Consider the following 16,459-nt stretch of genomic DNA (forward strand, 5'->3'; position numbering starts at 1 on the left):
TAGGCTAAGCTTGGATTGTTCCTTCTAAAGAGTACCTTCGTCTACAGCTTCCTCACCTCCAAGATATGCTTTGCGACAGGAATAACACACGTGTATGTGTCACAGGGCTCTCACTGAACCCGGCCGGATATTGATTTAAATATTTGGAAGTGAGGCTGGGGTGTGCACCTGTCACTATTATACACACACCTGTGCAGCCGTCTCCCCACCGGCGGTGTCTCGTTTCTTTTCTTTCTTTCTTTCTTTCTTTTTTTATTTCAGCATATTATGGGGGTACAATAGTTTAGGTTACGTATATTGCCCTTCCCCCCCACCCCCGCCCCCGAGTCAGAGCTTCAAGCGTGTCCATCCCCTGGACAGTGCGCATCGCACTCATGAGCCAATTCATGTACAATAGAAAACACTGTTTGGAAAAAAAGAATTTTTTTGAAAAATGATGATGCCGCATAAAAATTTTTAAAAATAATGATTATGCCATGAGAAGCTCACGAGGCAGTTCAGCAGGTAAGGGAAGGAAGGAGCTCAGGAATTCCCCAGATCCATTGACAGTGAAACTAGGGGACTGGGGGCCCCTTTGAGGCGCACAACGAGGGCCCGGGTAGAAATGCCCTTTCCTGGGAGGTGAGGTCAACGGTGTGACTGTTGTCCTCTCAGTTAAGTGCCTGCGTTGTGACTTTTCGCAGGGCGTGGCTGCTTTGAACTCCTGAAGCCCCGCCAGCGGTCACACCCGCCTGGCACCGGCTTCCCGGAGGCCGCGGCCCTTCTGCGCCAGCCAGCGGGCGAGAGCGCCGCTATCCGCGGGGCCAGGCGAGGCCGGGCGGCCATGGCCGCGGGGGCGCCCGGGCAGCGGCTGCGCGAGGAGGCCAGGTGCCCGGTGTGCCTGGACTTCCTGCGGGACCCGGTCAGCGTCGACTGCGGCCACAGCTTCTGCCTCGGGTGCGTCTCGGAGCTGTGCGCGAGGGCGGAGGGCGCGCAGGGCGGCGTCCACGCGTGTCCGCAGTGCCGGGCGCCCTTCCGGCCCGCGGGGTTCCGGCCCAACCGGCAGCTGGGCAGCCTGGTGGACAGCGTGCGGCGGCTGGCGCTGGGCGCGGGGCCCGCGGGGGCGCGCCGGTGCGCGCGGCACGGCGAGGACCTGAGCCGCTTCTGCGAGGAGGACCAGGCGGCGCTGTGCTGGGTCTGCGACACCTCCCCGGAGCACAGGAGCCACCGCACGGCGCCGCTGCAGGAGGCCGCCAGGGGCCACCAGGTGAGAGCCAGGCGCTGCGCGCTCCTGTGGCAGGGCGCGCCTGGAGAGGCCCGGTTCCGGGTCTGGAAATGCTGCCCTGACAGAGGAGCAAGCCGAGCTAGAGATGTTAAGCGACCTGCCCAGAGCCCAGTGATACCACTCAGGTCTCCCGAATGACTCCTGTCTCCCCCTGCCCTCCGCCTTCCCCACCCCCTCCCTCACAGCTCACACTCTGGTCGGGGTCTCTTTGCCTCTGCTCCTGGTAACCTTCTTTGCGGCCCCTGCTCGGAAGCCCAAAGGCACTCATTATTTTAGGCTGTCCCCCTCTCCCTTGAAGCCTTTCCTGGTCCTTTAATTCGTGCTGGTCTTATTTTTCCTGATACTGACTATCTGGTTCTCACAGCTGGAGCTCTGCTGGGGAGGGCTGTGTGGCTCACTTGATTCTTGGTGACAATTGCACATCTTTATTGTAAACTTTATGTAATAATTCTTATTTGTACAATCTTCTCCTCTTGCATAGTGTTTGTCTCTGTGTTAATTAGTACTGTCACCAAAACAGCCCTAAGGTTTGGGCATTTCTTAAGAGTAGCACCCGTGGGGCCTGCGTTCTGACACCTTTAAGGCTGCCTGCAGGCTTGTGTCCCCCGAGGTAGGAATGGGGTAGCACACAGTCCACTGCCTATTCAACAAATATTTGGGAACCTTTGCTTTGACCATCCTCAGTGAAGAGGTGCACTGGAGTATCTGGCCCCCAAAGTGGCAACTGTGGAGCTCCGTGTGTAGAATGCTTCCTGCTGGTGCTCTTCACAAGTTCTTGCATGTTCTGAACACATTTAAATTTCCAACATCTAGAACAGTTACTAGCACAAAGTCAAAGTCATGTTTAGTCTACTGACATATTTAATGAAAGAATTATCACACTGTGATATAGTGCAAATGCTAGCTTTCTTAGAATTATTAACTTATTTAGTTTGACTGTTTTAAGTTAAGATGTGGGATAATTTCCCCTCAACTTCTCTCTGGGTCTATCTGGAAATCTCTTTCTTGGCTTTTCTTCTTGATTTTGGTTGTCATCTACAAAATTCAGGTACTCTGTACTTTCTACCTAGATTTTTACAGTATATTCTTGCCCCACCCCCTTTTTTAACCCAGAAAGTACCACGTGGACCATGGCTAGTGTAATATTTCTAAAGACATTCTCTATATTTTCAGTAGTTCTTCAATTAAATACCAAATAAATATCATCTAAACTCCTGAGCCTGTCAGTCAAGACTTTCTAGGGCCTTAAGTTATGTCTCTACCAGTCATGAGATCCAGCAAAATTAGCCAAGTCACTGTTGTCACCAAACACGGCACACTTTTTTTCATCTCCTTGCTTTTGGTCACAGTTTCTTTGGTCTGAGGGAGACTTTCTTCATCTACAAGTGTCAAAGTACTCTGTTCTTTGTAAACACCAAAACAAATGTCAGTTTCCCCACCTTGTCAAATGCCATCATGAATTCTGTTGTTATTTTATGCACAGCATTATACTATTCTTTCAAAAACAATTGATGTGTAGCTAGGAATAACTTTGGGAATAGAATTTTTTAATTAAAAGCCTGTTTATGTGTGTATCCTTGTGGATATTCTCTATGAATAAAATACACATACTTACCTCTAGCAAGGGTCCTATTGTTGAAGGGAGACTTAGTTTTTGTTGTATTGTATTTTTACTCATTGTAAAACTTACAACTTACTCTACTTTTTTCCCATTTAAAATATGTTAACCTACAAGGTTTCTTCTGGCCCAGTGATAGACTACTACTACAACTAATTATAAATCGCTTTCTTTTCATAAATAATAAATAATTTTGAGTAGTCAAAATATAGAGAGATCCAAGAAATAGCATCTCTCTTCAACCTAGCACCAACAGACAACATTTCTTCTAATAACATTTTCACATACCTGTACCTGGTTTTTATATATTTGTTACAAGTACATTTTTTTCTAAAATTAGTGTTAAGTTTTATAAGATACACTTGTTTATTTGACATTATTATTGTATCTCTTCTCATTAAATATTCTGGAAGACCTTATTTTAATTATTAATACATCCAGTTAATATATTCTCTTTCACTCCCCTATTTTTAACATCTTGGTTAATTACACTTACAATATTATAAGTAATGCTGCAATGAGCAATGTTAGATAAATCTTTGATTGTATCTGGTATTAAAACACATTTATCTCATTGAGGTCAAATAAGGAATGTTTTAGGTGATCTTACTTCCTCACACGTCTGTCTGGGAGACATTCGGTACTGAGAGGGTATCTGTAACAGTTTTGGCACATCTTCCCAAACAGGTAAAGCTCCAGATGGCTCTGGAACTTGTGAGAAGAGAACTAGAAGAGGCTTTGGCTCAGGAGGCCAGTGTGAGGAAGCAGATTGTCATTTGGAAGGTACGAGAATATTGGGGCTTCAAGACGTCTGCCTGTCCGAAGGGTGCAAATTGTGGTCATTAAGTCATTCTTCCACCATCTTCCATTCTCCAGTGCTTTTGCTCTGTCTACACAGTTGCTCAAGAAACACATCTCAGTGCCTTCCTGGGTCAGCCCATCCCATTATATGGTTTGTTTTTGTCCTTTCTACCTGTTGGCACCACCCAATGCAAATTATAAATAAAGAGCTTTACTAGCGTGACCATACTGTCAAACCCACTGCAGTGTCCCTATCACCTGGAACAGAGTCTCCTACTATCACTACTAGTTTAAAAAATATTTGGTAGACAAATTAAATAATGACTATTTCACAACTTTATAATAGATCATTTGTAGCTAATAATGATGATCTTACATGCAGGAAGATGATCCAAACCTTCAGCCTCTTTTGGTCATGCATACACATACTCTCTTTTCTCTGCACCTCACCAGCTCTTTTATTTCTCATACTCTTATTTACACACACATACACACACATACAACCTGCGGTGATCTTGCCCCCCTCTCCAAGAGACATTTTGCATACCTGGGATTTTTTTTGTTTTTTATTTTTTTGGATAATGTCTCACTCTGTTGCCCAGGCTGGAGTGCAGTGGTGCAGTTATAGCTCACTGCAGCCTTGAACTCCTGGGCACAAGTGATCCTCCCGCCTCAGCTTCCTGAGTAGTTGGTACAACAGGCAGGCACCACCACACCCAGCTATTTTTTTTTTTTTGTAGGAATGGGGTGTCACTTTGTTGCACAGGGTGGTATGGAACTCCCAGCCTCAAGCAGTGCTCCTGCCTTGGCCTCTCAAAGTGTTGGGATTACGGGCATGGTCACCTGGCCTGGAAATATTTTTTTATTGTCACAACTGGTGGTGGCTGGGGGGTGTAGTGTGATACTGCCATCTGGAAGGCCAGGAATGCCACTAAACACCCTGCAATGCACAAGACAGTCCCCACACCTCACAAGAAACAATTATCTGGTCAAAATGTTAATTGCGTCAAGATTCAGATATAGCTTCAACTGTGTATAATAACTGTGTGTATAGTTCTATACATTTATACAGTGTATTATTTCATATGACATGTAGGACATATTTTATAAAATATTCCTGTTCTCTCTCCTTCTCCAAATAACCCTTCTTCTCTGGTCATTTTCTATATGTTTCCAATTCTTTCCTATTTCTTGAAAATTTGGTATTTTACTCTATTCTCAGACATACATCTCCATAAAGACCATTTTTGCTATACTTTTTCTGGGCAAAGTCCTATCCTTTCCTATCACTCTGTGTATGATGGGTACGGTGAAATATTGATTGATAATTTTGTTGTTTCGAGCTAATACTCCAAGTCTATTGCTTTCAATCCTGGCCTGATCAGACATTTATGAAATCAGAATCCCCATAACCAAGATCTGCATTCCTGCATCTTTAAACCCTGTACTGATTATTCTCAAGTAGAGATGCTACTACGATCCCTGTGCTAAGCCAGGTGTATTTACCGTCAAGAATGTGTCCATATGCGCCAAATGCAGCAAGTACGGGTTTGATAAAAATGAACTCTGGGCCGGGCGCGGTGGCTCACGCCTGTAATCCTAGCACTCTGGGAGGCCGAGGTGGGCGGATCGTTTGAGCTCAGGAGTTCGAGACCAGCCTGAGCAAGAGCGAGACCCCATCTCTACTAAAAATAGAAAGAAATTATATGGACAGCTAAAAATATATATAGAAAAAATTAGCCGGGCATAGTGGCGCATGCCTGTAGTCCCAGCTACTCGGGAGGCTGAGACAGGAGGATCGCTTGAGCTCAGGAGTTTGAGGTTGCTGTGAGCTAGGCTGACGCCACAGCACTCACTCTAGCCTGGGCAACAGAGTGAGACTCTGTCTCAAAAAAAAAAAAAAAAAAAAAAAAAAAGAACTCTGAATTAAAAAAAAAAAAAACCTTTTTTGTACACCTGTGGATATAATCATAGTGCTCAGGAGGGTGGTGCGAAAGGAAGATGAACTGCAAGCAAATCGCCTCCCACCACGCCATCCTCACGCCACACGCGTCGCTGTGCTCTCCCCGGGCTGAGAGGTTTGCCCCACTCCTCAGCAGCACAGCTCCAGCGTGGGGGCGAGTTGCTCAGACTTCCATGAGTTAGACCTTTGGGAATCAAAATGCGAAATGCACAGCTGGCTGGTATTAGAAGACGCTGGGATTGGGTGAATCTAGTGATATAGAAAATGACAGAAGGAAGTTGAGATGGAAAATTGGAAGGAGTTGAGTCTTACGGGATCATTAGAGTTTTGCCGTTTAGTCAAACCAAAAAGTTACACTGTTTAAAAACAGGGCAGAGGATCCAAGGTGTAGGTGCTTTGGGAGGACGATTTGCCTCTCGTACTCAGTTTACCGTTACTGTCCTACGTGCTCAAGAGAATCAAATGCAGATATGGTAAGCCTGTGCAAAGTCCATTCCTTGGGCTGTTCAAAGATTGTAGACATCAGATTTGGACAGAAGTCAGGATCCAGCGGCCTGAGGATGACTAAGTTCTTTGCTGGCTTTCTAGGGAACATGAGGCTCACGGTGGGTTCACGATCACCACATTGTGAAAGAGCCTTCGTGTTCTCTGATCTCTACACCCTTTTTATTCATATTTACAAATCTAGGTGTCTCTAATCTCTTCATAATTTGTTTCTAGTGTTTCTAGTGACTAATCTAATAGTAAATAGTACCTTCCCTTGTGGGACTCCTCTGTGCTAGTCACTGTTCTCAGCAGTTTAATAGATATTTGCTAATAGTTCTAATCCACAGACTCCTCTTTTCCCCACATTTCATGCATGGTTCTGAAACTGAATATAAAAGTGCCTTGCCCCCAAGCCTATGGCAAACGGGAGCCCAAGCCCAACAGTCTTTCTCAAAGCCTAGGTTTGAAAGCTCCGCCAGGCTACTTCTCATAGGAGTGGACTGTGTTTCTGTGTGTTGTTAGAATGCAGCCAATCGGTCCTCAGAGTTATGGGGCCAGGGGGACTCCAGACATTGCCTTCTCCACCTCCACGTCCCATGGGCGAAGGCAGGAGGCCCAGACACTGGGCCCCAAGTGCCAGTGACGTCATCCCCTGTGTCCCTCCAGGAGAAGGTGGAAATGCAGAGGCAGCGCTTCAGGTTGGAGTTTGAGAAGCATCGCGGCTTTCTGGCCCTGGAGGAGCAGCTGCAGCTGAGGCAGCTGGCGGAGGAGGAGCGAGCGGCCCTGCAGAGGCTGCGGGAGAGCAGGAGCCGGCTGGGCCAGCACAGCCAGGCCCTGAGGGAGCTGGCGGAGGAGCTGGAGGACAGGTGCCGGCGCCCAGCCCTGGGTCTGCTGGAGGTGAGGCCGGGTGGCAGAAGGGCAGGCAGACGTGAGACTGAGGGCACAGAGACAAGGACGGTGGCTTTCAGAGACAGACACTTAGGCCTTTGTGTTCTTTAGGAAAACGGCATCCTAGAATTTACTCAGAAAGCACCTTAATCCTAAATCCTAGTGTCAGAATCATAAGGGAGTCCAGAGAATTGTGTAATTTGCACTAAAGACAGAAAAAATTTAAAAATTAAAATTTATTTAATGATTTATGGACACTTAAGCAGCGAGGAGAAGGACAAGCTACACTACGGGGGCTGAGAAGCGCTTCTTAAAACCTCACAGTCTGTCAGTGACGACATTGCTGTTTTCAGGGACAGTCAGCACGGGCAGACTTGGGTAACCCACGGCAGGGTAAATAGCCAAAGGTGTGAATGCTGCTGCGAGTTGCCCAGCTTGAAACTCGCACATTAAGCTGCAGGCAACACTGCCTGGCCCGTGTTGAGGAGGGACTACGTGGGCTCCCACGCAGCTTGCTCCCAGGCTGCTGGGGATTGAAGAGCGAAAAGATAAGTAACAGGTGAAAGGAAATGTTTGCTTTTGTCCTCCCTGAAGACACGCTATCCCAGGTGAGGAGGGAAAGCCATGTTTGCTGATGGGTGCGCGTTGTCATGGCAGAGCCACCTGCAGCGGGGGTTCACCTGGGCACACTTCTTTCTGTCTCAGCCCTCACCTTATTCAGGGAAGTCTGAGCTAAGCTACTCATGCCAAGGGCCGACCACTGATTCTACCCTGCCTGACTTAGTCTAGACACTGAACGTGCCACGACTATAAACAATCCTATTAACTTATCTGTAATATTTACATCTAAACAGTGCCGGTTACACAGTGGGGATCATTAAATGAATGAATTTAGAAAGCATTTCAATTTAATTTGTTTCCTTTTACCATCAAAATACCTATAGATAAGTAAAAATTGTTTTTATTCCATTATTGGCATTATCATCATTGCTATGCTCATTCCTTGCAAGCAAACTAGGGGTTGGAAAGGAATTAATTTCTGAGTAGCAGACAGCAAATAAACACAGAGCTTTGACATTTTCAGTAATAACAGTTATTGCCTTACCTCGCCAAGATTCACATAACTTATTTATGTTTAACATTTCTTAGCACCAAATAAATGTTAAAATAATTTTTAATACTAATCTTACGGAGAATATATTCTTAAGTAATTTATACTTATTTTTAAGCTGCCATTTCCCTTTCCTCCCTAGTCCCAGTAAGCTACATTTTACCCCCATGGCCAAGACCAAGGCCTGTCATTTCCATACAGGGTAAGGAGAATTGCTTCCATACTTTTATGCCCTGTCAACATTTAGCAGACTGCTGACTATTTTTTAGGAGGAGAGGGGAAAAGTTTCCTAGATATATTTATGTATAATAAATATACATTTATTTAAAAATCTACTTTGAGATAAAATGTTGCTAGCTATTAATGACTTCCTTTTTTATCTACTTAGGTAAACTACTCATATGAGTAGTTCTGCTGTGTTGGTTCAAAGAATTAGGGATCTGGGGTTCTCTTATGATGACATTGAGGAAAATATTTTATGTCTATGCTTATCCCTGTTCCTTACATAAATTCTGCAAATATTTAGGATCTACTTTTATCCAAATTCCATCTGTATTAGGTGCAGAATGTAGCTCTGTTAAAATAATCCAAGTGCCAGAATTACCAATTCAAAAAATAATTAACACTGAATTAATTATAGGAATTAATCTAAACTTTGTGTAGTCTAATTCTTTTCTAATTATTACTGATTGTGTTATTTCAGAATCTTGAAAAAATTAAATGACAGCCTGTTTTTGTCTTTAATGACAAGAGATTGATCATCCCCTATAGTTTAATCATTAATTATTTCCAATAATTCCTAAAGAAATTTTCATGGTTTGTCCCCAGTCTAACTGTCAAAATCAACTGCAAGGTCTAACTCCCACCTGTTTGTGTTTCCCTTTCACTTTCAGGGTGTGAGAGGAGCCTTGGACAGGTATGTTTCCTTTCTGAATCAGTGAAGGGATCGGGCGAGGTGGAGGAGGATGGTGGGTAACCCTACTGACAGCTGATGGCTCTGTGCCCGTCTCAGAAGTAAGGCTGTCACCCGGCTGGAACCAGAGACTGTCCCCCTGGAGCTGAAGACAGTGTGTCGCATCCCCGGGATGAGGGAAATGTTGAAGAAGTTCCAAGGTGGGTTGCGTCTTAGGGCTTGGGGCGCTGTGATGCCTGGGGTCTGGCTGGTATTGCAGTTTGTACCATGCCGGGCAGGCAGTAGTGACAGACAGAACCCAAAGTCTTCATGGCCACAATCAGCAGAGATTCTTTTGAGCGTGTGCTATGGGTTTGTTATGAGATTGTGGGAACTGGCGTGTGGGGACTTTTCTGTCCTATCTTCACGGAGCTTCACCTCCTTCCTGGTGCTGGGAGCCATGGGAAAGCGGAGGGTATGTCAACCTGAAATGAAATAATTGGAAGAATCAGAACCCAGTTTTAAGGAATTTATTCAAGCAAAAAGGTGGGAATAGCCACCTGGAAACACAGACTCCAGAGAAATGGCGGTCAGTGCTCCAAAGTTAAAAGTTAAGGTCTTGGCCGGGCGCGGTGGCTCACGCCTGTAATCCTAGCACTCTGGGAGGCCGAGGTGGGTGGATCACTCAAGGTCAGGAGTTCGAGACCAGCCTGAGCAAGAGTGAGACCCCGTCTCTACTAAAAATAGAAAGAAATTATATGGACAACTAAAATATATATATATATATATATATATATATATATAAAAAAGTTAGCCAGGCATGGTGGTGCATGCCTGTAGTCCCAGCTACTCGGGAGGCTGAGGCAGTAGGATCGCTTAAGCCCAGGAGTTTGAGGTTGCTGTGAGCTAGACTGACGCCACGGCACTCACTCTAGCCAGGGCAACAAAGTGAGACTCTGTCTCAAAAAAAAAAAAAAAAAAAAAAAAAAGTGAAGGTCTTGCTTACATAGGCAGAAAACAAAGAAATTTAGGAAGATTATAACATTTTCTATGCAAGACTCAGTGTCATAGAGAAAAAGTTTTGAGTTACAACAATTTAATTAATTACAGCTTGTTTTGATTTCAAAGACTGTGTTTCACATTTCATCTTAGACAATGTGATAGTGATGACGTGTTTGTGTGAGAGAGGAAAGAAGGAAGTTACTCTATAGAGAAGACCAACAGTGCAGAGGGAAGGGGCTTCCCTGACGCCCTTTACTCTTTAAAACGTTTTACAAACCATTGTTAGTAAGGAAGAAGACTAATCTCTAGTCAGAGAAATGAAGGTTACAGCTGCCTGTCATGTGACTCAGGCCCCATAATCACATTCCTTTGTGGCTCAAATAATGGAAAGTTCCAGAAGCTTAGATTGTGAACTGCTTGTTTTCATGGTTATGAAAGAGATCGGGGAATTCTCTTGCGCAGTCGACACAGCACAGCACCTCTGATCACCAGAACGTGTGGGGATTTCTCCGCAGCCACAGCCAGTCAGTTCTCCAGCAGACACTGCAGCTGGGTCCTCTGATTCGATTGCATTCTGACACTATTGACCTGGGGTAGCGTCAGATCTGACAGATTGGGGCCAGGCCCACAAGTCTGCCCCATCCACAGGATGCCAGGCATAGGCACAGCTTATGACCTGGGCCTCTGACCGACTAGCCGTAAGTTGGGGTTCCCACGGCCCCCTCCTTGGGTTCAGTTAATTTGCTACAGCTGCTCACAGAACTCAGGGGAGACACTTATTAAGGCACATTTACTCATTTATTATAGAGGGTGTTGGAGAGGATACGTAAGAACAGGCAGATGGGGAGGTGCATAGGGCGAGGCATGGGGAAGGGGCGCGGAGCTTCCAAGCCCTTTCTGGCCAGGCCACCCTCCAGGACCCTCCATGTGTTCACCTGCCTGGAAGCTCTCAGCACGCAATCCTTTGGGGTGTTATGGAGCCTATGTAGGTGTGACTGATTAAGCCTTTGGCCATAGTTTGTCAGCTCCACCTTCAGCCCTTCTCCTCCCTAGCGGTGCGTGTGGGGGAAACGTGTAGGACTGAAAGTTCTAGCCCTCTACTCACGGGTTGGTTCCCCTGGCAACCAGCCCCCCCCATGAGACTTTCTAGGCCCCACCCCAACCCAAGCAACCGCTGGTCATCTCATTAGCACACAAAAGACATTCTTACCTCTAGGGAGAGTCCAAAGGTTTTAGAGCTGTATGTCAGAAAACAGTATATACTCCACAGTGGCACAGCTATGGCGACTCATGGGCTCCCCTGGGAGGCATGCGTGCTGAAGTGGCGCGTGTGGCCTCCCTGAGTAGTTCATGGCTGTGCCAAACTCTGAGCTGTGTGCCTAGGTGTAGGGGCCGAGGGAAAACTTACCCTTCACCCTCTGAAGGCTTGCTGAGAATCAGCCTACCAAAGGCAAACTAATAGGAGAAAAGGCATACGAAATTTTATTTTAACATGCAAAGCATGGGGAACTCACAGGAGCATGATTACTCAATACCTCAGTGAGGTACAGATGCCAATAGACCCTTTTTGGGGGAGAATGGGAGATGGGAAAATACGAATGATACTAGAGGGGTAGTAAATGATTTTTAGGAAATGCAATGGCCTTGGAGAATGTACAGTGGCCTGGAACAAAGTCTGTTGAGCCCACAGAGCAGACAGTGGTTTGTGAGTAAAGTCTGTATAAGTGTGTTGACAGACTTCAGCCTCTCTTCCTACAATGTGAGTTAAATGAATGAAAACTCAGGGAAAGGACCAGTTGTAATTGTTTACTTCTTTGGCAGGTCTGGACTTTAGGAAGGTAAAGGAGTATTAGAGAAAAGCTTCTTCCAGTGTCTGCTGGTCTTCAAAGCCCTTTAATTTAAAATAATCAGCATACCAGGGTGCCACATTTTGGGGTAAAATTCCCTGGTCTCCCTGAGTGGGAGGGTGCACTGTGCCCAGAAGAATGAGGATGGGGACACTGGTGAACAATCCTGAAGAGTACTGAGTCACAGACACTCAGACATTTGGTTAGAACAATGGGCTCGCAAGTGGAGTTCATCTTTTATTAGCTGTGATATGAGTAACGTCAGTTCCAGTAAATTTCCATTTCCATATTTATAAAATGATAAAACAATATATTATTTAGAGGACTAAATTAAACATATTTGAAAACTCCCCACCCCCTACATTAGTCAATATGAAAATATTGCAAAGTTATCATTTAATCAGAAGTTTGGTATAATTTATAGGCTACCAATTTGATGAGTTGCTTGAATTCATAAATCAATAAAGCCAAACATATTCAATCAGTTATTTTTATGTAGGAATAACTAGTGTAATAAATGAGTCTGTTCAGTCTTATTATATTCTTTAAAACAGTATATATTTAGTGTTTTTTAAATTTCATTTTCAAATCTAATTTATGGCTAGTAGCGAAAGCAAATAGTAGCTTCACTGCTTACAGGGAAAGAGTTTTGTCCCATAATGAGAAGACCTATCTCTACATGTAATTCAGCATCTGTTCTCATGGGCAGATGAACATATACCAACTGCATGACTTTGTGAAGATCATCATGGCACTCTCTGACTCAGCAACCTCATATTCCCATTTCTTTTTATTGAATACAATAATTAATAAATCAATTCAACCATTATTTCCATTTTGTCACAGCCACTCTTCTAGGCATTGTAATATATCATTGAACAACAGCAACAGCAAAAAGTTATGCTACAAATTTAGAGTTTCACATTGCATGTATTTATTTAAATTAACCAAAATATGCAGAATGTAAGAAGATGATATACAATATTGAAGAAAAAAGGAGGGTGACTAGAAGCTCTCATTTGAGTGAGGAGACCAGGAAAGACCTCACCCCGTGAGGAATAGCTCAGCAAACATCTGCGCTGGAGCAGAGCAAGCAGGCAGCAGACAGGAGGGCGAGGCCCGCGAGGGAAGGATGCCGATGTGTCCCGGAACTGGGAGGCCGGCAGGGCGAGGGCTCTAGCAGGGTGAGCGTCTGGAGAGTTGGAGAGACCAAGGAAGGCCCAGAGAGGCAGGCCACTGCGAGTGTGCTACTTTATCTCTGGTGAAATAGGAAATCATTGCAAGGCTGTAACTAGAAAAATAGCATGATTAAACTAGTGTTTTATGGGGCTCACTCTGTATGCTTTATTGTGGATAAATTACCGAGGGGGAGAAGATTGAAAAGGACAAAGCCCTTAGGGACCTTTCCAGTAATTCAATGCGAACTGATTGTGGATTGGAACAGGGGTTCATACTAGAGGTGCTGAGAAATGGATAGATTCTTGGTATTTTTTGAAGACAGAGCTGTAAGACTTGCTGTTGAGTTAGGTATGACATGTCAGAGAAAGAGAAAAGCCATGGATGACTCCAAGGTTTTGGATCTCAAGAATTAGCAAAATGAGATTGCCGTTTCCATTGGTGGGGAAAGCTGCAAGTGATGCAGAGGGAGGGGTTGGGTTCTGGGCATGGGGGTGTTGTGGCGAAGGCTGAATATGCAAATGTGGATGCCAGGGAGGCAGATGAATTTCCAAATATGGAGTTTCGGGAGAAAGGTCTGTGCATTTGGAATCAGTCAGCATGTGAATGGAATTTCATTAAAGCAATGAGCCAGCAAACCCCAGGACACACAAGGAGTGCAGAGAGAGAGAGAGAGAGAGAGAGAGAGAAAGAAAAGAGTTCCCAATCTTGAGACCGTAGGGTTCTCCAGTGGTCGTAGAGGAGGAGGGGACAGCAAAAGGGACCAAGAAGGAGCAGCACGTAGAGAGGCAGGGAAAGCACGGATGACTCGTGCCTGGGGAGAAGGGTGGCTTTCCTGGACAAGTGGATTCTCAAGTATTGAGTGCTGTAGAAAAATCATTTAAGATCAACTCTGACAAATGTCTGTTCATCACCATGGAGGTCCCTGGGAAGATGGACGTGGGCAGTTTGGTTCCAGTGTGATCATATCAGGATGAGCAGTGGAGTTTGAGAGAGAAAGGGCAGGAGGAGGAATGGGAGCTAGACCTTCTCAAAAGCCACTTCACGGATTTCTTTTGCTACAAATGAAGCAGAGTAACGTGCTGGCGCAGGAATGCTGTGTAAAGACATAATGTCTGTTAAATACACAATTCCAGGGGGCCCTACCTTTCAGTCCTGTTATTTAGTCCCTGCAGAGTTTGGGGAAATCCCATAAACTCTTTGCCTCTGAATCCCCAGGTGCCTAAGGTAGAAATGGTCATGGCCGCGGTCAGGGTGGCTGCGCGAGTTTGCATAGATGAAGCCCACGCAGTGCCTAGGTACGCGACCACTCCGCTTTGGGTGTCGATGAAAGTGCACTAGACGTGCTTTAAAGACAAGTAAGAATAGTGGTATTCGTAGTAGCAGTAGGGGTAGTAATCGTTATGATATTTAAAAAGCTACATTAATGGATTCACTACTTTTGAATGCTTATAAGGAAATAGTCTTAATGTTGTACACCCTCCCTTCTTCACTGAGGCTTCACATCCAGATGTGCGTATTTATTACATATACGGGTCAGAGGTCACATCAGTCTCCCTGGGACTTTACAGTATCACTATCAGTTTTTTATCATTGTGTAACAAATTACCACAAACTCAGTGGCTAAAATCATACCCATTTGTTAGTTCTGAAGATCCGACAGCCAGGTGAGATCCACTGGCCCCTCCGCTTAGGCTTTCCCGAGGCCAAGGTCAGGGTGTGGCCCGGCTGGGCTTCTCCGAAGGGCCTGGGCAAGAATCCAGGCTTATTCAGGTTCTTGGCATGATGCAGCTCCCTGCAGATTGTAGGGCTCAGGTCCCTGTTGTCTTGCTGGGTGACAGCTGAGGCCACTCTCAGCCCTGGATATCACTCGCCTTTCTGTTCATGTGACCTTTCTATCTTCAAAGCCAGCAATGACGTATCACATCCTAATCTCACTGACTTTACCTTCTGCCACCAACCAAATAGCCAGAGAAACCTTTCTGATTCCCGAGGACCCGTGCCATGAGATCTGGCCCACCCACATAGTCTTCTCTTGTCATGTAAGGTGACATAGTCATGAGGCTAATGCCAGAGTGTGAAGGTCATAGGATCCATTTTGGAATTCTGCTTACCACGATCACATAACCTTGAAAGTAGTAGATTTCATATCAGTGGAATTTTCCCATAGATGTTCAGGAAAAAAAAATCCCTAAGGGGTTTATAAATTTTATGTTAAATGCAGAAGAGCCACCTAAGTGCACCCAGAGACTTTGGAGCTAAGCCGGGCACTGTGTTGCACTCCTGTAGTCCCAGCTACTGGGGGGGGGGGGGCCTGAGGCAGGGGGATCCCTTGAGTGCAGGATTTTGAGGCTACAATGTGCCATGATCATGCCTGCAAAGAGTTCCTGTACACCAGCCTGGACAACATAGCAAGACCCCACCTCTTTTAAAAAATTGCTTTGGATGTAGGTGAAAGGAATCTAAATGACTATACATTTGGCTTGTTGTCATCAATGGTTATGCTTTTATTGGGGAAATGAATGAGTCCAGATTGTGCAGAGGTAACAGTGGAATACAGCGGAAAGTAGTGGTGAATAAGCTCGTGACCTGCAGGGTGAAATACAGACCTGTCTTCTCCGGCAGCTGTCAGAGAGAGAAGCAGGAGCGCCTGTGTGACTGTCCTCCTGAGATTCACTGATCCTTTCCACCCTCTCACGTGTTCCACGAAATTCTCTCCACAGTTGACGTAAAGCTGGACCCTGCCACGGCGCATCCCATCCTCCTCTTGACTGCCGACCTGCGCGGCGTGCAGGAAGGAGAACTGTGGAGGGACGTGCCCCCCAACCCCGAGCGATTTGACACGTGGCCCTGTGTGCTGGGTTTGCAGAGCTTCTCATCGGGGAGGCATTACTGGGAGGTGGTCGTGGGGGAAGGGGCAGAGTGGGGCTTAGGTGTCTGTCGGGACGCGCTGCCGAGGAAGGGGGAAACCACGCCGTCTCCTGAGAACGGGGTCTGGGCCCTGTGGCTGCTGAAGGGCAGTGAGTACCTGGTCCTCGGCTCCGCGCCCGCGCCTCCTCTCCGGCTGGAACCGCCTCGCCGCATTGGGATTTTCTTGGACTACGAAGCCGGTGAAATCTCATTTTACAGTGTCACAAGTGGCTCTTACATCTACACGTTCAACCCACTGTTTTCTGGCTTTCTCCGGCCGTATTTTTTCATCTGTGACATGAATCCTCTAATCTTGCCGCCTATGACAGAAGCGGAGTCAGGCAGTTGGGCATCGTCGAGTCGTCCTGACGCCGCTTCTGAGGCTGGCGACGATCCTTCCTAGAATTCTGTTCCCGGGGTCCAGGCCCGCCTGGCAGAGGCTCCTGCGGCGGAGGGAAGGCCGTAAATACGCCGGTCCCGGCAGGCGCCGCCACGTGGGTG

The 16,459-nt window shown here is 46.1% G+C and overlaps 1 protein-coding gene across 1 annotated transcript; it reads left to right on the top strand.

Moving 5' to 3' along the window:
- Nucleotides 1-823: 823 nt before the first annotated feature.
- LOC138382896 (E3 ubiquitin-protein ligase TRIM58-like) lies at nucleotides 824-16,361 on the top strand. The gene is made up of 6 exons (XM_069467508.1): nucleotides 824-1,246; nucleotides 3,570-3,665; nucleotides 6,799-7,029; nucleotides 9,025-9,047; nucleotides 9,144-9,244; nucleotides 15,772-16,361. Exons 1-6 carry the CDS (start codon nucleotides 824-826, stop codon nucleotides 16,359-16,361), a joined length of 1,464 nt encoding a protein of 487 aa, XP_069323609.1.
- Nucleotides 16,362-16,459: the final 98 nt, after the last annotated feature.

The sequence above is a fragment of the Eulemur rufifrons genome, chromosome 4 (genome assembly GCF_041146395.1).
Source record: "Eulemur rufifrons isolate Redbay chromosome 4, OSU_ERuf_1, whole genome shotgun sequence".
NCBI classification, from domain to species: Eukaryota; Metazoa; Chordata; class Mammalia; order Primates; family Lemuridae; genus Eulemur; species Eulemur rufifrons.